The sequence below is a fragment of the Lithobates pipiens genome, unplaced genomic scaffold (assembly GCF_037356315.1).
Source record: "Lithobates pipiens isolate NorthernLeopardFrog02 unplaced genomic scaffold, aLitPip1_a1.2 Scaffold_13, whole genome shotgun sequence".
Lineage (NCBI taxonomy): Eukaryota > Metazoa > Chordata > Amphibia > Anura > Ranidae > Lithobates > Lithobates pipiens.
Genome location: NW_027507718.1, coordinates 148758635 through 148783301, shown reverse-complemented (window position 1 = coordinate 148783301; position 24667 = coordinate 148758635). Strand labels below are relative to the sequence as shown.

The following is a 24667-nucleotide window of genomic DNA, read 5'->3' as shown; positions in this document are numbered from 1 at the left end:
CGAAAGGGTTCATCGTTTAAGGAAACCCAAGGAAGTAATAAATGGTGGATGCCCTGATGCTATAAAAAGCAAACTAACTAACCAGAGTCACCCGTAACACTTATACGGTGATCACTGGTGAAAGGGTTAACTAGGGGCAATCAGGGGGTTAAAATCTTTATTAGGTAGTATATGGCAAAATAAAAAAACAGAGGATAAAGTATAATATATTAATTAGGAAAAAAAAAAGTGGAGGGATGGCGCTACCAGATATTTATAGATACTATAGTGCAATCACGTTGGCGAGAATGGTGGAATGGGCAAACGTAGACACTGAAAAGAGGTAGGTAAAAATGGAAGAATCACTAATAGGCACACAATTACAAAAAATTATCTGGATCCTGCCAAAATTTTGAATAGTTAGTAATAAGGCTCACGAAATCACGTTAATGACATTAAAAATATGGGACGCACTACACCGGAGAAATAAATGGGCATACAATTCTCCATTAATACCATTAGAGGGCACAGATTTTTCTATCCCAGGAAAGGGCACACAATTAGGTAAACAAATGAAAAATATACAATTAAAAGATAGCACTTTTGGAGGTGATTTGATGTCAAAACAAGATATAATTAAGAAGCATTGTTGGAAAAATCTAAGAGTGGGAATATTTGCAGATTAAACATTTTGTTAATTCAATTGCAAAACCCATAAGAGATGAGAATACTTTAACATCCATAGAAAAGCTATGTAACTCTAAAGCAAAAGTAAAGCATTGTATATCAAGAGTCTATGAATTCCTTACGGAAATTGAGGTACGTGATGACATACCAGCTATAGTAAAATGGGAACAGGATATGGGTATTAAAATAGATGAGAGGCAGATGATGGAGACAGTATATAGGCAGGCGTCAGATACAACATCTAGGGAGGTTAATTACAAGTGTATGATGAGGTGGCATCTGACTCCGGATAGACTACATAGAATAGATCCATACAGTGCTGGAGGGAGTGCAAATTACCTGGAACAGCATTCCACATATGGTGGGAATGTCCAGAGATAAAGCAATATTGGCATAAGATCTTAGCCTACATAGAAATAATAACAGAGGAAAAAATACCATGCTGCCCGTGGAAATGTCTGTTCTATGGGGTAGAAGAAAAAAGTGGTAACCCACAAATAAAAATTAGAACAAAAACAAACATGCTGGTACCCTTTTTGCTTAATGCAGCAAAAGCTCTGCTACCTATAAATTGGTCACAAGTTAAAAAACCTCCTATCAGAGAATGGGTACAGAGAATTGAATATATTAACAACATGGAATATTTAATTAAAATGGAGAATAACCAAATGAACAGATAGATATCGGGCAACATGGAAAAAATGGAGATCATTCAAAAAGACCGAAACCTACATCCAGGCATTAGCAGAATAAATAGGGGAGGATGGGCCAACAGATATTGGGGAGGTAGGGTGGGGGGTTATGGGATATATGGGACAGAGGTGGGGAGAGAAGATCAGATGTATGACGAAAGGAAGCAAGTAAGCTAAATGGCCATGAATCGTACTGTATAGGACAGCGGTTGTTTTTTTTTCTTTTGGCTATCTTGTTAATTTTGTACTCTCCCTGACTGCTGTTTTAAAATGTAAAATTTATAAAATTTAAATAAAAAAAGAAGGAGCAAGAGGAGGACAGTGGGAAGCACTTCCAGGCAAGTCATTCTGGAGGGATCCATTCTGGGTCAGTGATTGAGAAGCACAGTGAGAAGATCTGGAAGAGACATGCCAGGATTGGATGTAAAGCCAGACAGAGGGAGAGACTGTGGTGTCGTTGAAGTCAAGTTGCTACAGCCAAGAGGGTTGGCAGGATTTGCACTGGACTTTCTGGGATCATATGTCCACCAAGTTTCAGTTAGCACAAAATGTCCTTTTCCATAGCTATTTGGTTGCTACTCCAAAGGGGACTACAGACTCCTGCCAGAAAATGGATATTATTGAACTGTTGGGACTTATTCAGAGTGAGGCCTAACCATGTGCTTACGATGACAGGAATCTAGGATTGTACAGTAGAGAAAACAAAGTGCTGCTGGAGGAGTGAGGAGCTCTAGAGACTGCCAATATAGATTCAACTATATTAAATCTATATGTGAGACAGAAAATCAGGGGAGTACAGTGATGGGGCAGATGAGAAGAGGATTACAGTGGTGGGAAAGATGAGCAAGGGGGGGGTTCAGTGTTGAGGCAGAGGAGAAAGGAGGTACATTGGTGGGACAGATGAACAGGGGGTTACAGCGGTGGGGGCAGAGAAGCAGGGGGTACAGAGGTGGAGCAGATGTGCAGAGGAGAAAGCAAGTACATCGGTGGAACACATGAGCAGGGGGTTACAGTAGTGGCGCAGATGAGAAAAGGGTTTATAGTGGTGGGGCTAGTGAGCAGATAAGTTCAGTGTTAGGGCAGATGAGAAGATGGTTCAGTGGTGGAGCAGATGAGAAAAGGGGAACATTGGTGAGGCAGGTGAGTAGGGGGTTCAAACAAGCAAGATTCATTATTTGGGCATCGCATGTCACTTTTCTTCATCCAAGTTAAATCCCCTAAATAAAATAACAAAAAAACAAGCAAAAGGACTGTTCATTGACTGGCAAAGGGTGTCTGAAGTGAATGCCTGGCCAAGCAGGGTGACATGTAGAATTACTACAGTACATGCAGCGACCCCACAGGGGCACCGATACAAATCCGTATACAGGAGTTGTTTTACTTGACAAAACTATTTGTATTTCTGTCCATCCAGTTATGAGAGTTGCACAGATCTGCCACACAGCACAGTCCTCCATAGCTGCCGGCCTGATCTTTTATTGCTGCAATTTAACTTTCACTTATAGGTTTCATCACCATGCCCACCCAGTGGCTGGACAGTGAAGGGAGAAGTAGCATGCTGAGGAGTTCATCTCTCTGTAACTCTGTCCTCTCCTTTTATCAATCTGATTGTCTTCTTGTGCTGCATCTCCAACTTTCAGAGTTGGCTGATAACAGGTCAAATTAGGGTACTTGCACTATTTGCATTTTAAAAAAGGATGTAGAAATAGTTTCAGAGCTGCATTAACCTGTGCATTTTATAACTACCTGGAGTTCAGTTTAACCACTTAAGGACCGCCGCATGGCAATGTACGTCGGCAGAATGGCACCGACAGGCACAAGCATGTACATGTACGTGCTTGCCTTCCAGCGGGTGGGGGGTCCAATCGGACCCCCTCCCGCTGGCTGCGGCGGTCTGTTTCACTTCAGGAGCGATCCGGGATGAGGGGGATGGCCGATCCCCTCTCGATCGCTCCTGGCGAATGAGAAGCTTCCCCCGCCTGTGTAGTGTAAACACAGGCAGGGAGGAAGTGATGTCCTTCTCCTCGGGGCGGTCTTTTTGACCAGACTGCGAGGAGAACACATAGTAAGTGTGCACCAACACTACACTGACATGTAGGTACACATAGGCACACAAATCCCCCCCTCCCAGTCACAGTGTCACTGATTGCAGTGATCATTTATTTACTGATCACTGCATTTAGGGTCAGTTGTGACAGTAAAAACTGTCAGGGCAGTTAGTGTTAGGTCCAGGGTAGCCCTCTACCCCCCCCTACCCCCCCCCCCCAATAAAGGTTTAACTCCCTGATTGCCCCTAGAGTTAACCCTTTCACCCCCTTTTGCCAATGTCACTAAGAGATCGTTTTTCTGATCGCTGCATTAGTGTCACTGGTGCCGCTAGGTAGCTAGTTATTTTTTTAGGTTCACCGCCAGGTTTTTATAGCGCTAGGTACCCCCATATACTACCCAATAATGGTTTTAACCCCCTGATTGCCCTTAGGTAACCCTTTCACCAGCGATCACCGTATAAGTGCCACTGGTGATGCTGGTTAGCCAGTTATTTAGGTTCCCCGTCAGGTTTTTATATAGCGTCAGGGACCCCCATATACTACCTAATAAAGATTTTAACCCCCTGATTGCCCCTAGTTAACCCTTTCACCAGTGATCACCGTATAAGTGTTACGTTATGGTTAGTTAGTTTGCATTTTATAGCATCAGGGGGACCCACCATTTATTACCCAATAAAGGTTTAACCCCCTGATCACCCGGCGGGTGATATCAATTAGGTTTTAGGGTCAGGGTCTGCGTCGCCCCGGGCAGCGCTAGGTTAGTGCCAGTACCGCTAACACCCACGCACAAAGCATACACCTCCCGTAGTGGTATAGTATCTGAACAGATCAAGATCTGATCTGATCAGATCTATACTAGCGTCCCCAGCAGTTTAGGGTTCCAAAAAAACGCATTGTTAGCGGGATCAGCCCAGATACCTGCTAGCACCTGTATTTTGCCCCTCCGCCCAGCCCACCCAAGTGCAGTATCGATCGATCACTGTCACTTACAAAACACTAAACACATAACTGCAGCGTTCGCAGAGTCAGGCCTGATCCAGTTTTTTTTGGTAGCGTTTTATATTTAAATCCTGAAGCCAGTGCTTGGATTTCGGGGTCCCGTACGTGGCTAGGCTCCCAAAAAGTCCCCCACATGTGGTATCCCCGTACTCGGGAGAAGCAGCAGAATATATTTTGGGGTGTAATTTCACTTATGCCCATAGCATATGTGAGCAATATATCATTTAGTGACAACTTTGTGCAACAAAAAAAAAAAAAAAATTGTAATATTCCTGCAACTTGTGGCAAAATATAAAATATTTCATGGACTCAACATGCCTCTCAGTAAATAGCTTGGGGTGTCTACTTTCCAATGGGGTCATTTGGGGGGGGGGGGGTTTGTGCTATTTTGGCATTTTATGGCCTTCGAAACTGATAGGTAGTGAGGAGTGAAATCAAAAATTTGCACCCTTAGAAATCCTGAAGGCAGTGATTGGTTTTCAGGGTCCTGTACGCGGCTAGACTCCCAAAAAGTCCTGTGGTATCCCCGTACTCAGGAGAAGCAGCAGAATATATTTTGCAGTGCAATTCCACATATAACTATGGCATGCGTGAGCAATATATCATTTAGTGACAACTTTTTGTAAACTTTTTTTTTTTTGTGTCATTATTCAATCACTTGGGACAAAAAAATAAAAATATTCAATGGGCTCAACATGCCCCTCAGAAATTTCCTTGGAGTGTCTACTTTACAAAATTGGGTCATTTGGGGGGGGTTTGTACTGCCCTGCCATTTTAGCACCTCAAGAAATGAGATAGGCAATCATAAATTAAAAGCTGTGTAAACTCCAGAAAATGTACTCTAGTTGTAGACGCTATAACTTTTGCGCAAACCAATAAATATACACTTATTGACATTTTTTTTACTAAAGACATGTGGCTGAATAAATTTTGGCCTAAATGTATTACTAAAATTTAGTTCATTCGATTTTTCTTATAACAAAAAGTAGAAAATATATTTTTTTTAAAAAAAAATTTCAGTAGTTTTCCTTTTATATCGTAAAAAATAAATATCGCAGAGGCAATCAAATACCATCAAAAGAAAGCTCTATTTGTGGGAAGAAAAGGACGCAAATTTCGTTTGGGTACAACATTGCATGACCGCGCAATTACCAGTTAAAGCAGTGCAGTGCGAAATTGTAAAAAGACCTCTGGTCCTTAGGCTGACAATTGGTCCGGGGCTGAAGTGGTTAAAGAATACTATAAAAATGAACACAGTAATCACTTATTAGAGCTTGAAATGTATCAAAATGGTCAGTTCTTCTGGATGTTTATTGCTAACAATACAAAGCATAAGGCTAGGTTTCCACTATTGTGACCTGAAAGCTGTGCGATTTTGCAGCGACTTTGATGCGGCTTGAAACAATGCCTGTGAATTCTTGAGGTCTATGGACCTCAAGTCGAATCAAAATGGGACCAAAGTAGTGCAGGGACTACTTTGAAGTCGCACAGATATGAATGGTACTCATTGGAAATCATGGGGTCTGACTTGTCGTGCGACTTTGCAGTCCCAAGTTGCATGACAAGTCACACTAGTGGAAACCAAGCCTAAGTCTGTTCAAATCACCAAAGTTCTATTCTAAACAAGTGATTACAATCATATGGTTCCTGGTAGGTCAGTACTCAAGGTGTCGGAGGGAGTACAGCACAGTAAATGTGTTCTGAATTTTAAAAACGGAGATTTCTTTTAAATAAATAGAAAAACACTCCAAGAAAATTTGCATTTTGTAGTCTGGCAACGAAAAAACCTAGTATATGATATGAATTTTAACCATATTTATAATCTCTAATTTCTCAAACTGCATAGGTCCCTCCTTGAACAACTACGGAAACTGCAGGCGTTGGTCTCCCATTCTGCAGGAAAGGCAACTCAGACAAGCACCTGTGTAGCAGTTAGTACTGAATTAGTTTATTTTTCAAAAGTTTCTATAATTTTAGCTTTTATTATTGTCTTTAGAAGGAATCTTTCCACAAAATGTTTTCATAAGGGATTATATATACATATATTTATATTTGTTAAGCAAAACACCTACACATTTTCTAAAAAAAACTTTGGACAGTTGCCACATAAAATGCATAAAAGTAATGACCAATGCATGTTTACCCACTTTGTGTCCAGACCATTTTTTGCTAGGAAAGTACTTACAACCACCAAACAGGTATAATGGAAAAATCCTATCAAAATACTTACCGTCATTTTTCTTTCCTGATGGACTCCATGGCAACATGTGGGTTTAGTCCTGACTCTACTACCCTATAGGACACTACTCCCATAAATCGTTGCTCCCTGCCAGCGCCACGTTCGATTACTAGCCTACTCCAGCCATTTGGGAGGGAACTCCTGCTGCATGTAGAAATTTATTGTTGGTCCAATTACTAGAAAACACCCAAAGCGATTTTAGCACCACATCCCAAAATAAAGTAAACAATTGAAGGTAAAGAAGGAGAATTGGGATTTTCATGGCGCTTTGTTAGAATATTATTCCAAATTCATAACATTTATGTTTTAATATTAAATTATTATTTATTGAAAAATACAAAATTATTCAGACACATAAAATTATGAGGTAGTTTACAAAGCAGTTTTGTAACAATTAGGGTCCCAAGAGCCAATAACGAAGATATTCATTGCACACTATCCCGAAATGTATTTGGCTGAGGGTAAGCACGCTATATTCAAGCTGGCTGCTTAATGTGCGACTATATATTATACTTATATTTGTATTTTTGTCCTTGGTTTTGAACAGCTTTGTATATGTTTATTGAATATATCTCTTTTTACGTTGTATTTGTCAATTGCTTGCACATCCCCTGAGGAAGCCACTGGCGAAACATATCGGGATAGTGTGCAATGAATATCTTTGTTATTGGCTCTCAGGACCCCAAAACTGCTTTGTAAACTACCTCATAATTTTATGTGTCTGAATAATCTTGTATTTTTCAATAAATAATAATTACATTTTAAAACATTTTTTGAGTTTATGTAAGCACCATGAAAATCCCAATTCTCCTTCTTTACCTTCTCCTGCTGTATGTAGTCCATCAGGAAAGGTAAATTCCGGTAAGTGTTTTGATAGGAATTTTCCATTTCTTATCATACATCATTGGACACAGAGCCATAGTAGTTACTATGTGGGTTATAGGCCACCTTCAGGTGATGGACACTGGCACCTCCTAAGACAAGAAGTCCACTCCCTGTATAACCCCTCCCACTACTGGGAGTACCTCAGTTTTTTCACCAGTGTCTAAGGTGTTGGTCACGAGTGAAGATGTGCTGTGCTGAGCTCCACTGGAGCAATCCTTGCTGGGGCTAGCTATGCAGCCGTATCCATTCAAAGTATCTGTTAGGCCGAATTGAATGGTACCCGAGCCTCCTGTCTGAAGAAACAAGGTTTTGCCTGTAAACGCTTCTCTTTTTATACAGCTGGACCCGTAATAGCGGAGGTGTTATTACAGGTCCAGGATTGTGGGTTCCCCGGCTCTTGAAGGTTTGTTAATGGAACCCACCGTGAAGGGTTAAGATTGGATCTGTTTGTTTTACCACAGAAAACTCTGCAACGGGAAGGGTAAGTGGAGTTTTCTAAGAAATGTTTGAATTTTCTTACGAATGTCTCCTTTAGATTAGTAAATGTTGTCATGCCTGTGTGTCACCACTGGGGGCTATATGCAGCACTTATCTTCTCATGCTTCCTCAAAAGATCACAATGTGTCTGGAGAAGCCGGCTTCCTTTCTGTCCAGCCAGCAGCAGACCTCCAGTAAGTCTGGGGGGGGGGGGGGGGTTTCCTCCTCACCAGACACCCCTCACCTGTTCACCAGACACCCCTCACCTGTGCTGTATTCTCTCCCTCTTCACGAGGAAGAGCATCAGTAGAAAAAAAAGATTGGCACGCCGCTGTACTCGGTGGCTTCCAGGCTCTCTCCTCCCCACCCCCCCAGAGTGATCCGTAGGATCAGAGGCCCGGGAAAGCTCCTTTTTAAAAAGAGAGGAGGGGCCAAGGGGGACGGAGGGAGGCAGGGCTTAGCACGGCATTGGTGTCCTCCAACATCCAGCGCGGGAATGTATGTTTTTTAAAGCACCATTAATCCTGCTGCAAGCTGACGGAGGGCCATAACAGCAAGAGGGGCATGAAAGAGGTTTGGCAGGGCTAAATAGTTAATAGCAGTGGCAGGGCTGGGCTATTGCTCAAGCATTGGATGCATTCCTTCTGGTAGTACCTCTGCTTTGTGTATCTAGCTATGGTCAGATGGGGGGGGGGGGGGGGTAAAAAACCTAAAATAAAAGGGCTCTAGAAAGACTTCTACAGCCACTAGGAAGCCTAGAACCATCTAAAAAAAGATGGCATCCTCCCCTGAGAGTAATATGAAAACAAAGGGGAGTTGGGACTTTAGATGAAGCAATTGAATAGTGGAGGTGAATTTCAGTGTAGAGTATTGATTTAATAACATTGATCTAAAAACATTAGAACATTGCTCATTTCATATATATACATGGAGTATGCATAAAGGGTGAGCATGATGAGTAGAAGAGTACATGCATAACAACACATAATCAAAGTAATAGATGTATAAACATAGCATGCATGTGCCAATAGCAACATGCCCAATACTGGCACATGCGTCCACACAGTGATGTGCATCCACCAAATGCTAAACAACATCATAGAGTATAATGATAGTAAGTGAATAAATAACAGTCCGTATGAGGTGCAGCTGTGGCATCAAATAAAGTTATACGCGTTTCATGGGTTTTTCCACTCGTCAGGAGCAGATGCGACAGACCTTCCTATATATATATATATATATATATATATATATATATATATATATATATATTTTAAAAAAAATGTAAAGAATCGTACTCTAGAGAAAAAAACTCTCAAAAATAGGATTTTTAAAACAGCTTACCTGTAAAATTATTTTCTTTGATGTACATCAGGGGACACAGCGCCATAGTAATAACTATGTGGGTTATATCGGACTATGAGGTGCTGGACACTGGCACGCCCCTTAAGGTGTGAACTTCCCCCATATAACCCCTCCCACTACTGGGAGTCCTCAGTTCTGTAGCCAAGCAATCAAAGTGTATAAGAAGAAGAAGGGAGAGACCTCTGTGTCCCCCGATGTACATCAAAGAAAAGGATTTTACAGGTAAGCTGTTTTAAAAATCCTATTTCCTTTTCTTACATCAGGGGACACAGCGCCATAGTAATAACTATGTGGGATGTCCCATAGTAATGGCAACTGAAGGGGGGAGACAGATTCAAGGAAACAGGAGGCCAGAGGACTCATACTGCAGCCTGCAGTGTATGCTGTGCCCAAAGGCAAACTCCTCATGACCTTTAATATCGATTTAAAAAAACTAAATCGGATAAACGTCTGAACCAAAGACCAATGTTGCGGTCTTACAGACGTGAGCCATAGAGGCCTGATAATGCATCACCCAAGAGGCACTAATCGCCCTAGATGAATGTGCTCTTAATATGAGAAGGAAGAATTTTCTTCTGTTAGCTGAAGCTTGATCAATCACTTGACAAACCCATCTGGAAAATAGTGGATCTTGACGCTGCCTGTCCATATCTTGGACCCTCTAGCAGTACAAACAAAACCTGTGTTTCGCGAACCTGAGCGGTCACCCTTAAATAGATTCTGATCGCTCTTACTACATCAAGAGGCTGTAGTGCTTTCTCTTCCCCAGATTAAGGCTTCTGGGGAGAAAGGAGGAAGAATAATATCTTGGTTTAAATGAAAACCTGTTACCACTTTTGGTAAGAGTTCAGGATGAGGTCATCAAATCACATCGTCCCTATACATGATGAAATATGGCTCTTACAAGACAGAGCTGTTAGTTCCAATATTCTTCTAGCCGAAGAAATGGCAAGCAAAAGATTATCTTTCTTGTCAAACAACCAAGAGAATTTCTCATAAGGTTCAAACGGCTGATTTAACAAAGCCGACAAGTCCAATCTTAAATCCTAAGGATTTAGAGGTGCCTTGATAAGGGGAATAAACCCTCCGAATAAGCTATGCACCAAGAGTGGGAAGCAAGAGCCCGTAGGAAAAGACATAGACATTGGCCTGGATCTGGCTCTTGATAAAAGTCAAGGCCAGCTTCATTTCAGATCCCATATGCAGGAATCCTGCCTATTGACATAACTCCTGGGGTGCCAACCCCTGGATCCATACCAAGAAACCTATGCCTTCCAGATTCTATAGTAAGTGACTCTGGAAGCTGGCTTCCTGGCATTAATCAAAGTAGACACTACTGAAGGAGATCACCCACAATCTTTTATAGAATGGGATTAAACAGTCAAACCTGTTAAACTCCTTGTCCATAAAGTAGGATGAAATACCGGACCCTGTGCAAGAAGGTCTGGCTATAATGGCAGAGTCCAAAGGACTTCAACTGCCCTACTTATGATCTAGATAAATTCAGATCTTCTGGGACCCACTGGGGCCATCAGAATCACCCTCTTCTGTTCCTGCTTAATCCTGCGGAGAAGGTGCAGAAGTAGCAGAGCTGGAGGAAATGCATAGATCAGTGAGAACTGATCCCCTGGGAAGACTAATGCGTCTATTCCGCCTGCTAGCGGACCCCTTGTTTGACATAAAGTTGTCAACCTTACTAATGAATGTGGACGCGAATAGGTCCATGTCAGGAGTACCCCATCTGACATATTGCTAGGAAGATGTCGGGGTGAAGAGATCATTCTCCCGGAAATAATTGTTGGCGTCTCAAGTAGTACACCTGAAATATTAAAATTGCTGATAGGCAAGGAATGTTGTGTTCTGCCAAAGCTAGAACATTATGCACCTCTTTTTTTTATTATTATTTATTTTTTGATGTAAGCCACCACCGTGGCTCTGTCAGACTGAATCCTGTCAGGACAGTCCTGTAATCTGACCACCAAGATTCTATGGCCAGATGTACTGCCTGAAACTTCCAACAAAGTTGATAAGCAAGGTCCTCTAACCTGGACCATCTCCCCTGGACAGAATCTTCTTCCAGGGCTGCTCCCCAGCCTAGAAGGCTGGCATCTGTTGTTAACACCTTGCAGGATAAAGATTTTCCCTCCTGCTGGACAACAACCACCAATTTAGGCTCTGTCAGGAGCCAAGCATATTGGAAACACACAAGGCCTGAATCCTCTTTATTCCAGACCAACAGGTTGGTGTCTTGAAGCAGTCTTTGAATAAAACTGCGCGTAAGGGACGGCCTTGAAGGAGGCCACCATTTCCCCTAAAAATCTCCTGCAGCCAAAATGAAGGAATTTTCCTTTCCTGATAAGTTGAATTAGTCCTACAATGGAACAGATTCACAACTGGGGTAAGAATACTTTCTTCTGTATGGTATCTATAACCAGCCCCAAGTAACCTCCTTGATGGTTTTAAGGAGAATCTTCCTATGCTGAGAATCCAACCTAGAGATTTCAGATATCTACAGCTGAGATCAGACTCTGGCTTTAGACCTGAGACTGAATGATGTATTCAAAATAGATCTTCTAATAGGCTAGGACTGCTATGCCTTGGGCCTTTAACCTGGCTAAAAGGAGGTGTCAGAATCTTTCAGAACACTCTTAGTGCTGTGGCTAAGCCGGATGGCAGTGCCATGATTGATAAAAAAAAATTTATATTTCAAACCGCAGAGCTTACTGGTAAGCAGGAAACTTTGTCACAAGGAGATATGCAACTCCCCTCCTTGCAGGATGGACAGCCGATCGAATTATGAAAAGATCGGATGTTTAAGTGCCATTTCAGATCTCCGAGATCTAGAGTGGGTCTTACCTCTCTGCTTGGCTCTGGGACCTTAAAAGGTTTGAGCCAAAAACCCCTGTTCCACGAAGGGAATCTCTGATATCACCGACTGGGCTAACAGCCAATCCAGAGACCAGAAAGACACTTCTCCTTTCTCTCTTTCTCCTTTTTTTTTTCCTGGAACCTTAGGAGCATTCTATGAGGAGACGGACACTCTTGCATAAGACTGCCACATTAGCAGCCCCAAGGACCCCACAGGCAGCACCCAAACAGGACCCGAACCCTCGGATCGAAAGCCGACTAGGCCATCCAGGCTCTTGAAACTCTAGATGTAACCTAGAGAAGAAAATCGCAGAAATCACTCTGCTCTTAACATTGTTCCTGCCAGACCTTGAGAATCGCAGGACCCTTTCCCCTTACTCAAACAAGTGGGGGTGCTTCTTCATGAGAAGGCCTTAGCATTCTGCTTCATGGGCTTTCTGCCCCCAAGATCCTGGTGCTGCCCCTGGGAACCTTCTCCTGAACGTGATGATGGAGACCGTCGAAACTGCCTAAAGGCAGATACCCCAGGCATAGGAGAGACTGCATGATTAAAGGAGAACTGTTTGAACCTCCTTTTACTGCCTTCTGGATGTACTTATCCACTCTAAATAGACATACCCCAGGAAGGGACACAGACTGGCTAAGGGTTTTCACCTGGTGCTTCAGCTGACCAATATCTCAGCCACGGACCTCTGCAAAAATGCACTAGTCCAAGCATAAGCCATAGGGATTAAATGATCAAGTCCTTCATAGCATCTGTGAGACACAGTGCGTCAAATACACCAGCCCCCGCCGGGTCTGCTGATCAGGCAGAAATTTCAGGTATCTCACACCTGTTGATTAACCCCTTGGAGTCCACATTCCAATGCATTGGCTTGACTCAAAATGTGCTCCACCACAAAAGTGGAGCAGACGTTAAGGGATTAATGGACTGAGCTACTCCAATTGCAGCCAGAACTGCAAAAGACATCTTGGTCTTTAAAAGGAAAATCCAACCTTAACTTGCTGGATCCTTTAACATCAGTGCATTATCCACTGGACATGCGAGACTCTGCTCACTGCGGTGATTGCAGCATTAATAGCTGGAACTCCCCACTTCTTTCATAAAAATGTTCCCATTCAGAATACATAGCTATGCACTTTTAGTGCTTTTTGCATCTTGCAGATTTGCACTACAGAAAGTGTTCCATAGGACACCATGTTCAATGGACTCCCAGGTGGGGGAGATTCAAATGAACCCTATTAGAGGTAGATACCTCAAAAGCCCATGGCAGGCAACAAAAAGGGTTAAGTAAGGGAGTAGACTAATACCTGACTTGTGCGGCTACTCCATCCCTGTTAGGATCCTCTGAAGAGGAAAATACGTATCTTCCAATATTAGGGAAGATCTACCCGATTCCCAACCTCCTGAACCTCAACAAAAGGGCTCAGAGGACTAGAAGGGAATCTGCTGTTTAGTCCCACTATGGAGAGACATCATAGCAATAATCTTTTAATGGTAGGCGAAAACCTGTTTGTGTGAAATACAGGGACAGAAGTGTTCTACCCTTGACGGCTTCATCTGACTGGCCATATCTTCCTTTTTACCTCCCATGGAGGAATACAGACATTCTTTTGGAAGGGTTTTTAGTTTGTTGTATACCATTAACCCCTTAGAACCCTTAGAGGGGTTCCTGGTCCCTTTGTCACTCATAGCTTACAGTACAAAGCAGAGGCAGTACCAACAAAAGAATGTTTCACTTGCTAGGCTATAGTACAGTACAATAACTGCTATTAATCTTAGCTAAACAGTAAAATGTTGTCAACAAAAGGGGGATGCCTGTGTCACCAACTTCCTGACCAGCAACCACTCTGCTCTGTCCCTCCACCGCCAGACTTCAGCTTTCCCTGTATAGCTTAAAATACTTGCTCCACATGTGGCCGGCGTCTGACGCCGTTTAGCCACACCCCCCACGCGAAAACGCCCCCCCCTTCCCACTAGGGAAGTGTATGAGTGCTGGCAACATGGCGGCCGGCGGCGGGGGGTGTAAAATGGCCACGAATTGCCCCGAAAACAAAAAACTTCTTTTTTTCATTTTTGTTTGTTGATTTAAGAAAAAAAGAAGCAGCGGGCTGGCATCCAAAGGAACAAAACACCACTCTGGGGCCCAGGAGGAGATCAGAACCCCCCTTCATACCTGAGGGCCTGAGCTGGCTTGAACGGAGAGGAGAGTGAAGGCTTCTGCTGTTTCCAGTGTCAGAATGGTGAGTGCTCAATACAGCCTCCAGTGGTGACACAGACATGACATGACAACATAAATATATGGAAGGAGAGATTCCTTGCAGAAAATCTCCCCTACCTTTCCGCCACAGGGCTTTATCAGAGATAAAAAGCCCAATCTTCGCCCTTCACAGTAGGCTCCGAGACCTAGAAAGGAAACCTTCAGGAACAGGGGTACACTCAGGTAATCCCGCAATCCTGGACCTGTGAGAAGACCCTGCCAGTAAACTTTTATTGGCTTTACTACCAAAAAGTACTGGATCCCAGGGCCCAGCTTAAAAGCATTTGCAAGCAAAACCTCGTGTCTTCGGATGACAAGGCCCGGGTACCGTTCATTTAGTCCATTACGGAGACATCAGAACAGATCCAGTCAGGATGGCTGGCTCGCATCAAAAGATTACTGCCCGTGGAGCTCAGTATACACATCCTTACACGTGCCCAACACCTTAGACACTGGCGAAAAAACTGAGGACTCCCAGTAGTGGGTGGGGTTATATGGGGGAAGTTTACACCTTAAGGGGCGTGCCAGTTTTTTCCATGGAAAAGGACAAAGAGGTAGTCAGATTGTCGAAAAGAAGCTGTAGCCTTCAGGCAGACTTCAAGGCAACTCCCATATCGAGGGGGTGTAGTTCTAGACTTCCGGCTGAATTAAAAAGGTAGGAAGCATGATTTTCTGGTTCTCGTGAAAGAGTGAGGTGACCTTGGGTTTTGCACCTAACATTGGGTTTAGAACCACTCTGTCCGGAAAAAAGGTGAGAAAGGGCTCCTTTGACCCAAGAGACTGAATTTCAGAAATCCTCTTCACCGAAGTTATGTCTACCAGGAAGGTAGTCTTAAGGGTAATTTCTCTGATTAAGAGCGGCTTGTCAAGTTACGGGAAAAAAATAAATAAAAATCAAGGACTAGTGGGGAATCTAGGTTTCCTCTGCGGTCTGAGCCCGACTACCCCTTGAAGAACTGCTGGACCAGAGGTTGTTTGGCCCATGAAACTCCAGAGAAGGCTGAAATTGCTGACACTTGAACACGGAGTAAACAGACAATTAGATATCCAGTCCTGATTGCAGGAAACTTAAGACGTCTTTACTGCCGGAGCACTACAAGAGTTGGATCTGGACAAATCCTTCCGTATACTTCTTGCACTGAGAAGCATGGAAATTACCTCTTTGGGGCAGCCTAGTGCTTCCACCCTTCCCCTCTCAAAAAACAGGCCTTTAGGTGCAGGTGACCCGGGCAGGGATGTAGTCTCGAGCCCTGAAACAGAAGATCTGGTCTGAGTGGCAAGGGGATCGCATCCCGGACACTGAGAAGCATTAGGAGGGGAAACCAAGGCCTGTTAGGCCAGTAAGGGATTATGGACATCACCTCCGCAATTTCTGACCAGAGTCTCTGCAGGAACTGGAGAATGGGGGGTTGGTGGGAAGGCATAAGTTCCGCAGAACCACCATCACGCCGTCAGGGCGTTCAACCCTGTAAGCCTGAGGATCCTGGAACCTCGAATAGTACCTTGCCAGTTTTTTGTTGCAAGGAGAGGCAAAGAAATGGACTTCTGGGAAGATCCCCAAGGTTAAGATCCAACTGAATACCTCCTCGTAGAGGGACCACTCGTTGTTTAAAAGGACTCGAGATAGGAAGCCTGCCTGGACATTCTGGATCCTGAGTACATATGTTGCTATTATGTTGACCAGGTTCCTCTGAGCCAAGGTCATAATTGGTTCTACCTCTTGAAGCAGGGACAGACTTGTGTATGCTACCGCCGTCGTGTTATCTAGTCTAGGTAGAACCGAGGCTCATGATATCAGATGGCGAAATGCCTGGAATGCTGCCCTTGGCTCCAAGATGTTTGACACTGTTCCTTTGGAAAGGAAAGTCCCAGGTGCCCTGCGCCACTTCAGGCAAGCAGTGGGCACCCCAGTCCGTTGCTGGCATCCGTCGTTATCGTGACCCATGTGGTGGGAAGAATGGAGTGACAGTTGCATAGGTTTTTCCTGCTGGAGCCACCACGGAAGGGAGCTTCTCATGGTTGAAGTAATGCAAATAAGCTGGGCTTTGTTGCCTGACCATTGATGAAGAAAGCCTTTTTGGAAGGGCCACATCTTCCACTGTGCCCACTTCACCATCGGTATAGTGGCCACCATGGTGCCGACAATTCTCAGACACTGGAGGGCATGGAGATGAGAAGCAGAGAGAGCCAGATGAATTCTGTCTCGGACTATTAAAATCTTTTCCTCAGGTAAAGAGATGGTGCCTCTCACAGTGTTGAAGGGGGCTCCTAGGAACACAAGAGACTGAGGTGGTTCCGACTGACTCTTCTTTAGATTCAGCATCCACCCAAATTCCTGGAGGGTGGAGATGACCTGACCCCTGTGTTCTAGGAGTCGATCTCTGTCTTGAGCCAACAGTAGAAGATCGTCCAAGTAATGATGGAGAAGGATCCCTTTGGTTCTCAAAAGAGCCACAACAGCCAACAAGACTTTTGAAATGAAACTTGGAGATGTTGATAGCCCGAAGGGAAGGCACGCAAACTGTAAAGCTTGCCTTCGGAGAAGCAGAGAAATTGTTGAAAATTTTCTGCCACCAGAACATGAAAATTAGCATCTTTGAGGTCTATAGAGACAATCTAGTCTCCTGATTGGACCAACTGCTGGATTGTGGACAGCGTCTCCATCTTGAAATTCTGAGATGGGTCAGATCTATGATGGGCCTCCATAAACCATTCTTCTTTTGGACCATAAAGAGAGGAGAGTAAATTCCCATGCCTCGCTGGTTGTCTAGGACAGGGATAGCAGTGCCTTGATCCAATAAAGACTCTACGTAGGCTAACAGAATCAGAATTGAGGCCGCCCAGACGTGCTGAAAATGACCTGGAGAATTCACGGCCAGGCCTGTAGCTACAAGCTTCCCTGGCACGTTCTTGGTACTGTCTCCTTGGGAAAGCTCTTGTCTGGCCTTGTAAACACCGATTCTGAGGAAGGAAGTCTGACTTAGCACCAGTGGCTGGGTTATGATGTTATCCAATTTGTTGCCAAAAAGAGAAGACCCTTCAAAAGGAATTCGGCACCACACCTGTTTAGATGCTGGGTCAGCCAGCCGAGGACGGAGCCACAAGGCACCCTTGGCGGTGACAGCTGAAAGCATAACCCGAGCCACCAGATGGATGATATCGATGGAAGGCAGATGCTAGCCTCAGCTCCTGGATGGGTGAACTCCTCGCCACATCTTCAGAGATGTTCCTGGGTGTCTCATCCACATTATCAGTCCAGATTTCCATGGCTTTGGACATTGCAGCCAGAGCTAAAGCTGGCTTACAAGCCATACCTGCTGTAAGGTAAACTCTCTTCAGATCAGAGTCGATCTGTCTATCTAAGGTGTCCTTAAAGGAGACTGTATCTTCCAAGGGAAGAGTCACAGATTTTAACAGCCTCATCACGGCTGCATCCACCAGTGGAGCTCACTCCAAATGCTTGACCTCTTACTCTTTGAAGGGGTAAAGCCTCAGAACTTTAGAAAGCATGGAGTTATTTTTCTCTACCTTGCCCCATTTGTCTGTGATGAGTTCAGTAAGGAATGGAAAGTTGACAAGTTCCTTCTTCATTTGTTTGAAGTATTTGCTTTGTTTGGAAGGGGCGGCCACAGGATCTTCCCAATTTAAAGCTTCTCTAATTGCTTTAACCAAGGGAGAGAGTAAGGCATAATCAAACCCCACACAGAGATCTTCCCCTTCTGGGTCACTATCTGAGGGAACAGCCGAATGTGCAGCATGTCTGCCAGTGGCTAGGTCTCTAGCTTCTTTCAACGCCTCTTCCAGTTCCCACCCCATACCCTGCTAGTAGCTAGGGTGAGTTTCGATCCTTCATTTCAGGGTCGCAGCTCGCCAATCCTGATCGCGGGGGAGAAATTTTCGGGTAGGAAGACCATCAACTAGATCCTACAGAAGAGGACAAAAAAAAGAACATGGTAGGGAGCAAAGATTTGTGGGAGTAGTGTCCTATAGGGTAGTAGAGGCGGGACTAAACCCACACGTTGCTGCCATGGAGTCTGTCAAGAAATTATTTTTTGAAAGCTGATGACCTGTATAATAAAATGGTGGCAGTTGCAATTCTTTATGTTGTTTGCACAACTGTTTATCAAATCTTATCTAATTGTCCATAAAATTGAAAAACATTCACAGGTTATCAGTTTGGAATTAGTGAATGATGGCCTAGAATATTTTCTCTCACTTTAATGTTTGCAGTGATACCCAACATACTGTATGTAGCACAATCACTGTTTAAATACACATGTGCCCAAGACGTGCTTTTGAACTCAACAGGTTTCACAGTCAAGGGTCAGGCTTGGAGGCCAAAAGCTATACCAGTATAAAGGTTCACACAGAAACCAGTAGCATAAATGCACAAGCAGGTCCCCCTGGCAAATGATGTGGGTCTAAGCACTAGCCAGTCTTCACCAGAGCTACTGGTGGAGATAAGTTTCACTGCATGCTAGTAGCAGATTTTGGTCCTCGGGATAGCCCCACCAGGAGATGAGTAATTCAGGATCCGGTAGCAGATTTTGCAGGTAGGCATGAAGCAGGTCTCAAGCAGAAGTGTAGTCAACAGAAAAAGCCAAATGTTGGTAACGTGTGGTAATGAAGATATGGATGGCAGCAGGAGTGTATGGAGAAAGATACTTGTTGGAGAAGAGCACAATAATCTGGCTAACAGGAAGTTTAAAGGCATAGTTTAAATAGGAAGTTCATGAGAGGAGCAAGGAGTTCAAGGTTTACAGAAACAAGACAGAAAGTAAAAAGGTGTCCAAGGAATGGTACAAGGAGCAGCATCTCGGGTGGCATGCTAAGAACCGCTACTGCCAGATGCACCACAGGTCCTGGGTTCAGATCTGGGCCCTGAAGACAGGGTCAATTTCAGTTTTTTTATTTTGCTATGTAAAAGCATTGGGCAGGTGACAGGTACTCTTTATGTGGACATCGGAGGTCCATTTGAACTCTAATGTCTCTCCTGTGCTTGATTGTCTGTTTACCAGGCAATTCAGCTGGGATTCTGACAGCTATGAAACAGGAATTGCTCAGTGATGAGGATTGAGTGATGACAGATGACAGATTGAGGAACAGATCTTCCCTGCTCTGCTCCTGCTTACCAACTTGACAACATTTCCCAGAGGAGCTACTTTATCTGTTTAGCTGTGAGTTTACGGAACATAAATTTAACAAGTTCATTCCATGTGCTGCAGTATTGCAGCCATGTGCTTGTTTTATTCCTTTGAGTACCCAGACTATTCAATTACAGTAGAATTATAAAATACAAAAAAACAGCAGTGCTAAAAACACACAATACAGTTATTATAAGTGTGCATAAATAGGAAAAGAAAACCATACCACAAGCATGTGCAGTGTATCAGCACCATAATGGTTATGAAAAGTCCACACTGCGTGTAATTTCCCCACTGGGATAGAAAGCTGTCACCAACACTTTCACAAGTTAAAGAAAAGAAGAGGAATGGAAAATCCCCCTCTAGATCAAGCTCATACCAGATCAAACACATGAACACCAGATCTTTAATTAGGCAATCTCTCTGGACTCTCTCTCTCTCTCTCCAGGTCACGTTGCAGCTTGGCGGATGGATCACACACCAGTAAGCTCATTCAAAAGAAAAGAAAGCACTCCATAGCATAACGCCTTATAAAAAGGTTTATTGGTGTTTAAAACATCCCCCTTTTTAGGAATTGCACTTAAAAAGAGTAAAAATCAAATAAGCATATTGATACTCGTGTCAGTATACCATTAAGAATCCTGCAGGTGTCTCCTACCACACTCTGTTCTGCTCTCTGCCGATACGGATGTCCCAGAGTATCGCGCTGACGTCAATGTTGGTTGTCGTATGGCCCAACACTAATGCGTTTGGTCATCCCGACATCCCCTGAGGGTGTGGCCATTTGACACGACTCACCATCTTATATAACAGCTAATTGGGGAACGTTAACCGTTCATAGCCTGTATCGGACATCCACTCACTGGGATATCTCAACAGATCAGCCGATCATGACATCTCCATACACATGACATCCTTCGTAATTACCTCTCAGACCTGATCAGAAATCACGCAAAAAAACTCTTATTAACACAACATTAAAACACATCTCAAAAATGAATATTCCTAAAGAGCAGTAACAAATATTTAAAATCAAGCAATTTCTGACATCTCTAGCTGATAATAAATCATTCTCTAAAATCTTTAAGGGCTTGTTCACACCAAATGAGTTAGGGCTACGCAGCCCAAGGCATTAACAAGGCAAAATGCCTTGTTTCCAATGGTGTCTGTTTCACACCTCAGCAATCCTGTGGTGTGCCCTAAAAAAAAAAAATAAAAAAATAAAAAAAAAAAAGTACTGCGTGCATAAATTTTTTTTCAGCTGAGCCATTTGCAATGAGTGTCAACGCATCACAATGGACACTTCTATAAAGTTCTGTGAAAAAAAGAAACTGCATTGTGTCTCCCAGCACACACCAGCAACTGTGCAATCAGTGCGACTCACTGGTATGAAGCAGCAGGGCCGGAAAAAGAATATCAAGGGCCTGGCGCTGAGGATTATGGTGGGGCTTTTTATAAAAAAAATTAATTACAAACAATTTTTTGTTATAACAAATTAAATTAAATAGAGAGAGAGAGGATGAGAGAGAGAGAGAGGATGAGAGAGAGAGGATGAGAGAGAGAGAGAGAAAGGGGATGAGAGAGGGGTGAGGGGTAAGGGAGGGAGCATGAGAGAGAAGGGGGATTAGCGAGAGAGGATGCGAATGAGCCTGCGTAGAAGTGACAGCAACACACCTGGAAGGAAGACCGGGTGAAGATGGAACAAAAGTGTGCCCATTCTAGAGCTGGTAACAATGAGGATATTCAATACCGACAAAATTTTCACTATCCCCAATTACCGTAGACACCGCAAAAAACATCATTAATAAACTGTGTGACAGTACCTCACCTATTGACATCATCCCCACAAAACTACTGAAAGAATGCTCAGACATCGTGGCTCCAACCATAACCCACCTCATAAACCGATCATTCCACGAAGGGATTGTTCCCAGCATCCTCAAACAAGGCATTGTCAAACCTCTACTCAAGAAACCAAACCTGGACCCTCAGGATCCAAACAACCGTAGGCCGATTACAAGCCTCAACACCATTTCTAAGATCATAGAGAAAGCTGTAGTACATCAGCTACAACTTAACCTGGATACTCACAAACTCCTGGACCCGCTGCAATCAGGCTTCCGCCCGGGTCATGGAACAGAAACAGCTCTCCTCAAGATTTGGGATGACGCCCTCGAAGCAGCAGATGACGGAGAGCCGTGTCTCCTCGTACTGCTAGACCTAAGTGCAGCGTTTGATACAGTAGATCACAATACTCTACTTTTCCGCCTCACAGAAGTAGCCGGAGTCCAAGACATAGATCTCCAATGGTTCGCGTCCTTCCTAGGAAATCGGTCACAGACAGTGAAACTAGGAAACTTCCTCTCCGAAACTCGGGCAGTCACCTGCGGAGTCCCTCAAGGCTCTCCGTTGTCACCCGTTCTCTTCAACATTTACATTCGCCCACTCCTTCAAATCATCAGATGCTCAGATCTCTGCTTCCACTCTTACGCTGACGACACGCAACTTTATTTCCGGATCAATGGAAAAAAAGATCACCAACAACAACTTGAAAACTGCCTCAAATCAATAGAGGACTGGATGACCACCAACTCCCTCCAGCTGAACCAATCAAAGACAGAGCTTCTTATCTTACACCCAAATCATAAGCCCGCAATCAAAACCTCCTGGTCTCCACCAACCGTCTTTGGGCAGACTATCTCCCCAAAGACCAAAGCGAAGAGTCTCGGGGTTATTTTAGACGCACAAATGTCAATGGATGCGCAAATAGGATCTGTAGTCAGTCGATCTCACCATCTGCTGCGCATGCTTCGCAGACTCATCCCTTTTATCCCAAAGAATGACAAAGCAGTGGTAGTTGGAACAATCATTAATTCACGACTGGACTACGCAAACTCGCTTTACATAGGATTACCACAATATCAACTTGCGCGATTACAACTGATCCAAAACACAGCGGCAAGGCTGATAACAGGAAAAAAACCCTGGGAATCCATTTCTCCTTCACTGAGGAGCTTACATTGGCTAACCGTAAAAAATCGGATCACGTTCAAGACCCTTTGCCTCACCCACAAATGCGTGCATAGAGAAGCTCCACAATACCTAATGGAGAAAATAAATCATTACACACCAAACCGCAGTCTTCGATCAGCCAACAAAAACCTCCTCCTCGTGCCCAAAGCCCGGTATAAATCCAAGGGTGATCGGAGATTCGCTGTCCAAGGGCCTCGGCTATGGAATGCTCTACCAATCAACATCCGCCTGGAAGAAAATCCCCTGGCTTTTAGGAAAAAACTCAAGACCTTCCTCTTTTAGCAGATGATCAAAGCTCGCCACAGCGCCTAGAGGCGATTCAGTTCGCATTGTGCGCTATACAAGTATTTCATTCATTCATTCATTCAATATCATTTTAAAGAACTGTTTTTGTGTGCAAGAGGCATAGGGGAGGAGTATGGATGGTATGAAAGTGGGAAGTATGTGCAGGTGAGGGAGAGGAGTGTGGAGGGTATGACAGTGGGCAGTGTGTACAGGAGAGAAGTGAGAAGGGTAAGATAGTGGGCAGTATGTACAGGAGAGGAGTGTGACAGGTATTATGAGGGTGGTATGTACAGGAGAGGAGTGTGGAGGGTATGACAGTGGGCGCTATGTACAGGAGAGGAGTGTGGAGGGTATGACAGTGGGCGCTACGTACAGGAGAGGAGTGTGGAGGGTATGACAGTGGGCACTATGTACAGGTGAGGAGTGTGGAGGGTATAACAGTGGGCACTATGTACAGGTGAGGAGGATGAAGGAATCTGGGAAGGAAAAATGTAAAGGTTTGTGGAAGGACGTTTAGGGACTGTGTAGTGGTTAAGCGGGCCATACATGAATTGAAATTAAGACAATTAAGCAGAGACCAGCCATAGTCGATCTACGTATGGGCTAGCTGGTTGTACATAAGTCAATCTATTAATCAACTTGAGTACAACCAGCCTGTCAGGTTTTTCCCAAAACAGTCAGTGCTGCCAGCTATATTTAGCAACACTGATCATTGTATTCTGTGGGTTGGGAAGGATCCCCATAAGCAGAAGACAATAACACTGAGGGATTGATTCCCCCATCCACAGGTAAAAAGGTGAGAGGGTGTGTGGGGACAGGCTAGGGAGAGAGGTCTGTCAGCAGGGGGGTGTGAGCTGGTCATGGAGGGATATCAATAAGCGGGTGGGGGGAGTAACTGGGAATGATATCTTTTGGAGTAGGGTCTGTCATCTGTAGGTTGGGAAACGGTCACCTGTGATATAAGTTGAAGGGAGGTGGATAACATGGGAAGTGGCTAGGGAGTGGCCTGGTTGGTGGCGAGTGTGAAATGGATGATGTGTTTAAAGTTTCTTTCACATTTGCGGTAATGCTTACTGCCCTCTGAAAAGTGATCTGTGGTATATTGCTTTTCAATGAGTGGCATAGAAGCAGCTGACAGGCGTTCACTGCCGCATTCTTCTTTTTTTTTTTTTTTTACATTGCTGAATGTCAGTTTTACATTGTTGGACTATGCTGCTATTGCGAGCAAGTTTGATAGGCCATGCTGCCTGTCAAACTTGCTCGCAATAGCAGGCAATAGCTTGCTCGCAATCTGCAGGCTTTTCCATTGAGCTCAGTGCCTCAGACATAAAGGGAGGATAGGCACTGTGAGCTCGGCCTCTCAGTCTGCTGCAAACAGAGTGTGTCAGCTTGTATTTATACTGGCCACTCTGTATGTAGCTTCTGACAGGCTGTGCAAGGAGTCCCGTATCTCCAGAACTATGGGTCCAAGGAGTGTGGAGGGTATGATAGGGGCAGTATGTATGGTATATGAGGGTGGTATGTACAGGAGAGGAGTGTGGGGGGAAAAAAAGATAGTTGGCAATATGTACAGGAGAGGAGTGTGGAGGGTATGACAGTAAGTACAGGAGAGGAGTGTGGAGGGTATAATGGGGGGCGGAATGTGGAGGATATGACAGTGAGCAGTATGTACAGAAGTGGAGTGTGGAGGGTATGACAGTGAGCA

The 24667-nt window shown here is 44.1% G+C and overlaps 1 protein-coding gene and 1 long non-coding RNA gene across 2 annotated transcripts in view; one reads left to right on the top strand and one right to left on the bottom strand.

Annotated features, from left to right (window-relative positions):
• LOC143974397 (uncharacterized) overlaps positions 1-24667 on the bottom strand; it is a 299135-nt gene that overhangs the window by 98757 nt on the left and 175711 nt on the right. The window lies entirely within an intron of this gene.
• Positions 1-24667, top strand: part of CREB3L3 (cAMP responsive element binding protein 3 like 3) — a 533749-nt gene that overhangs the window by 420635 nt on the left and 88447 nt on the right. Inside the window, exon 8 of the mRNA XM_077475725.1 lies at positions 6252-6336. Within this exon, the coding sequence (XP_077331851.1) occupies positions 6252-6336 (85 nt within the window). The remainder of the gene's footprint in view (positions 1-6251; positions 6337-24667) is intronic.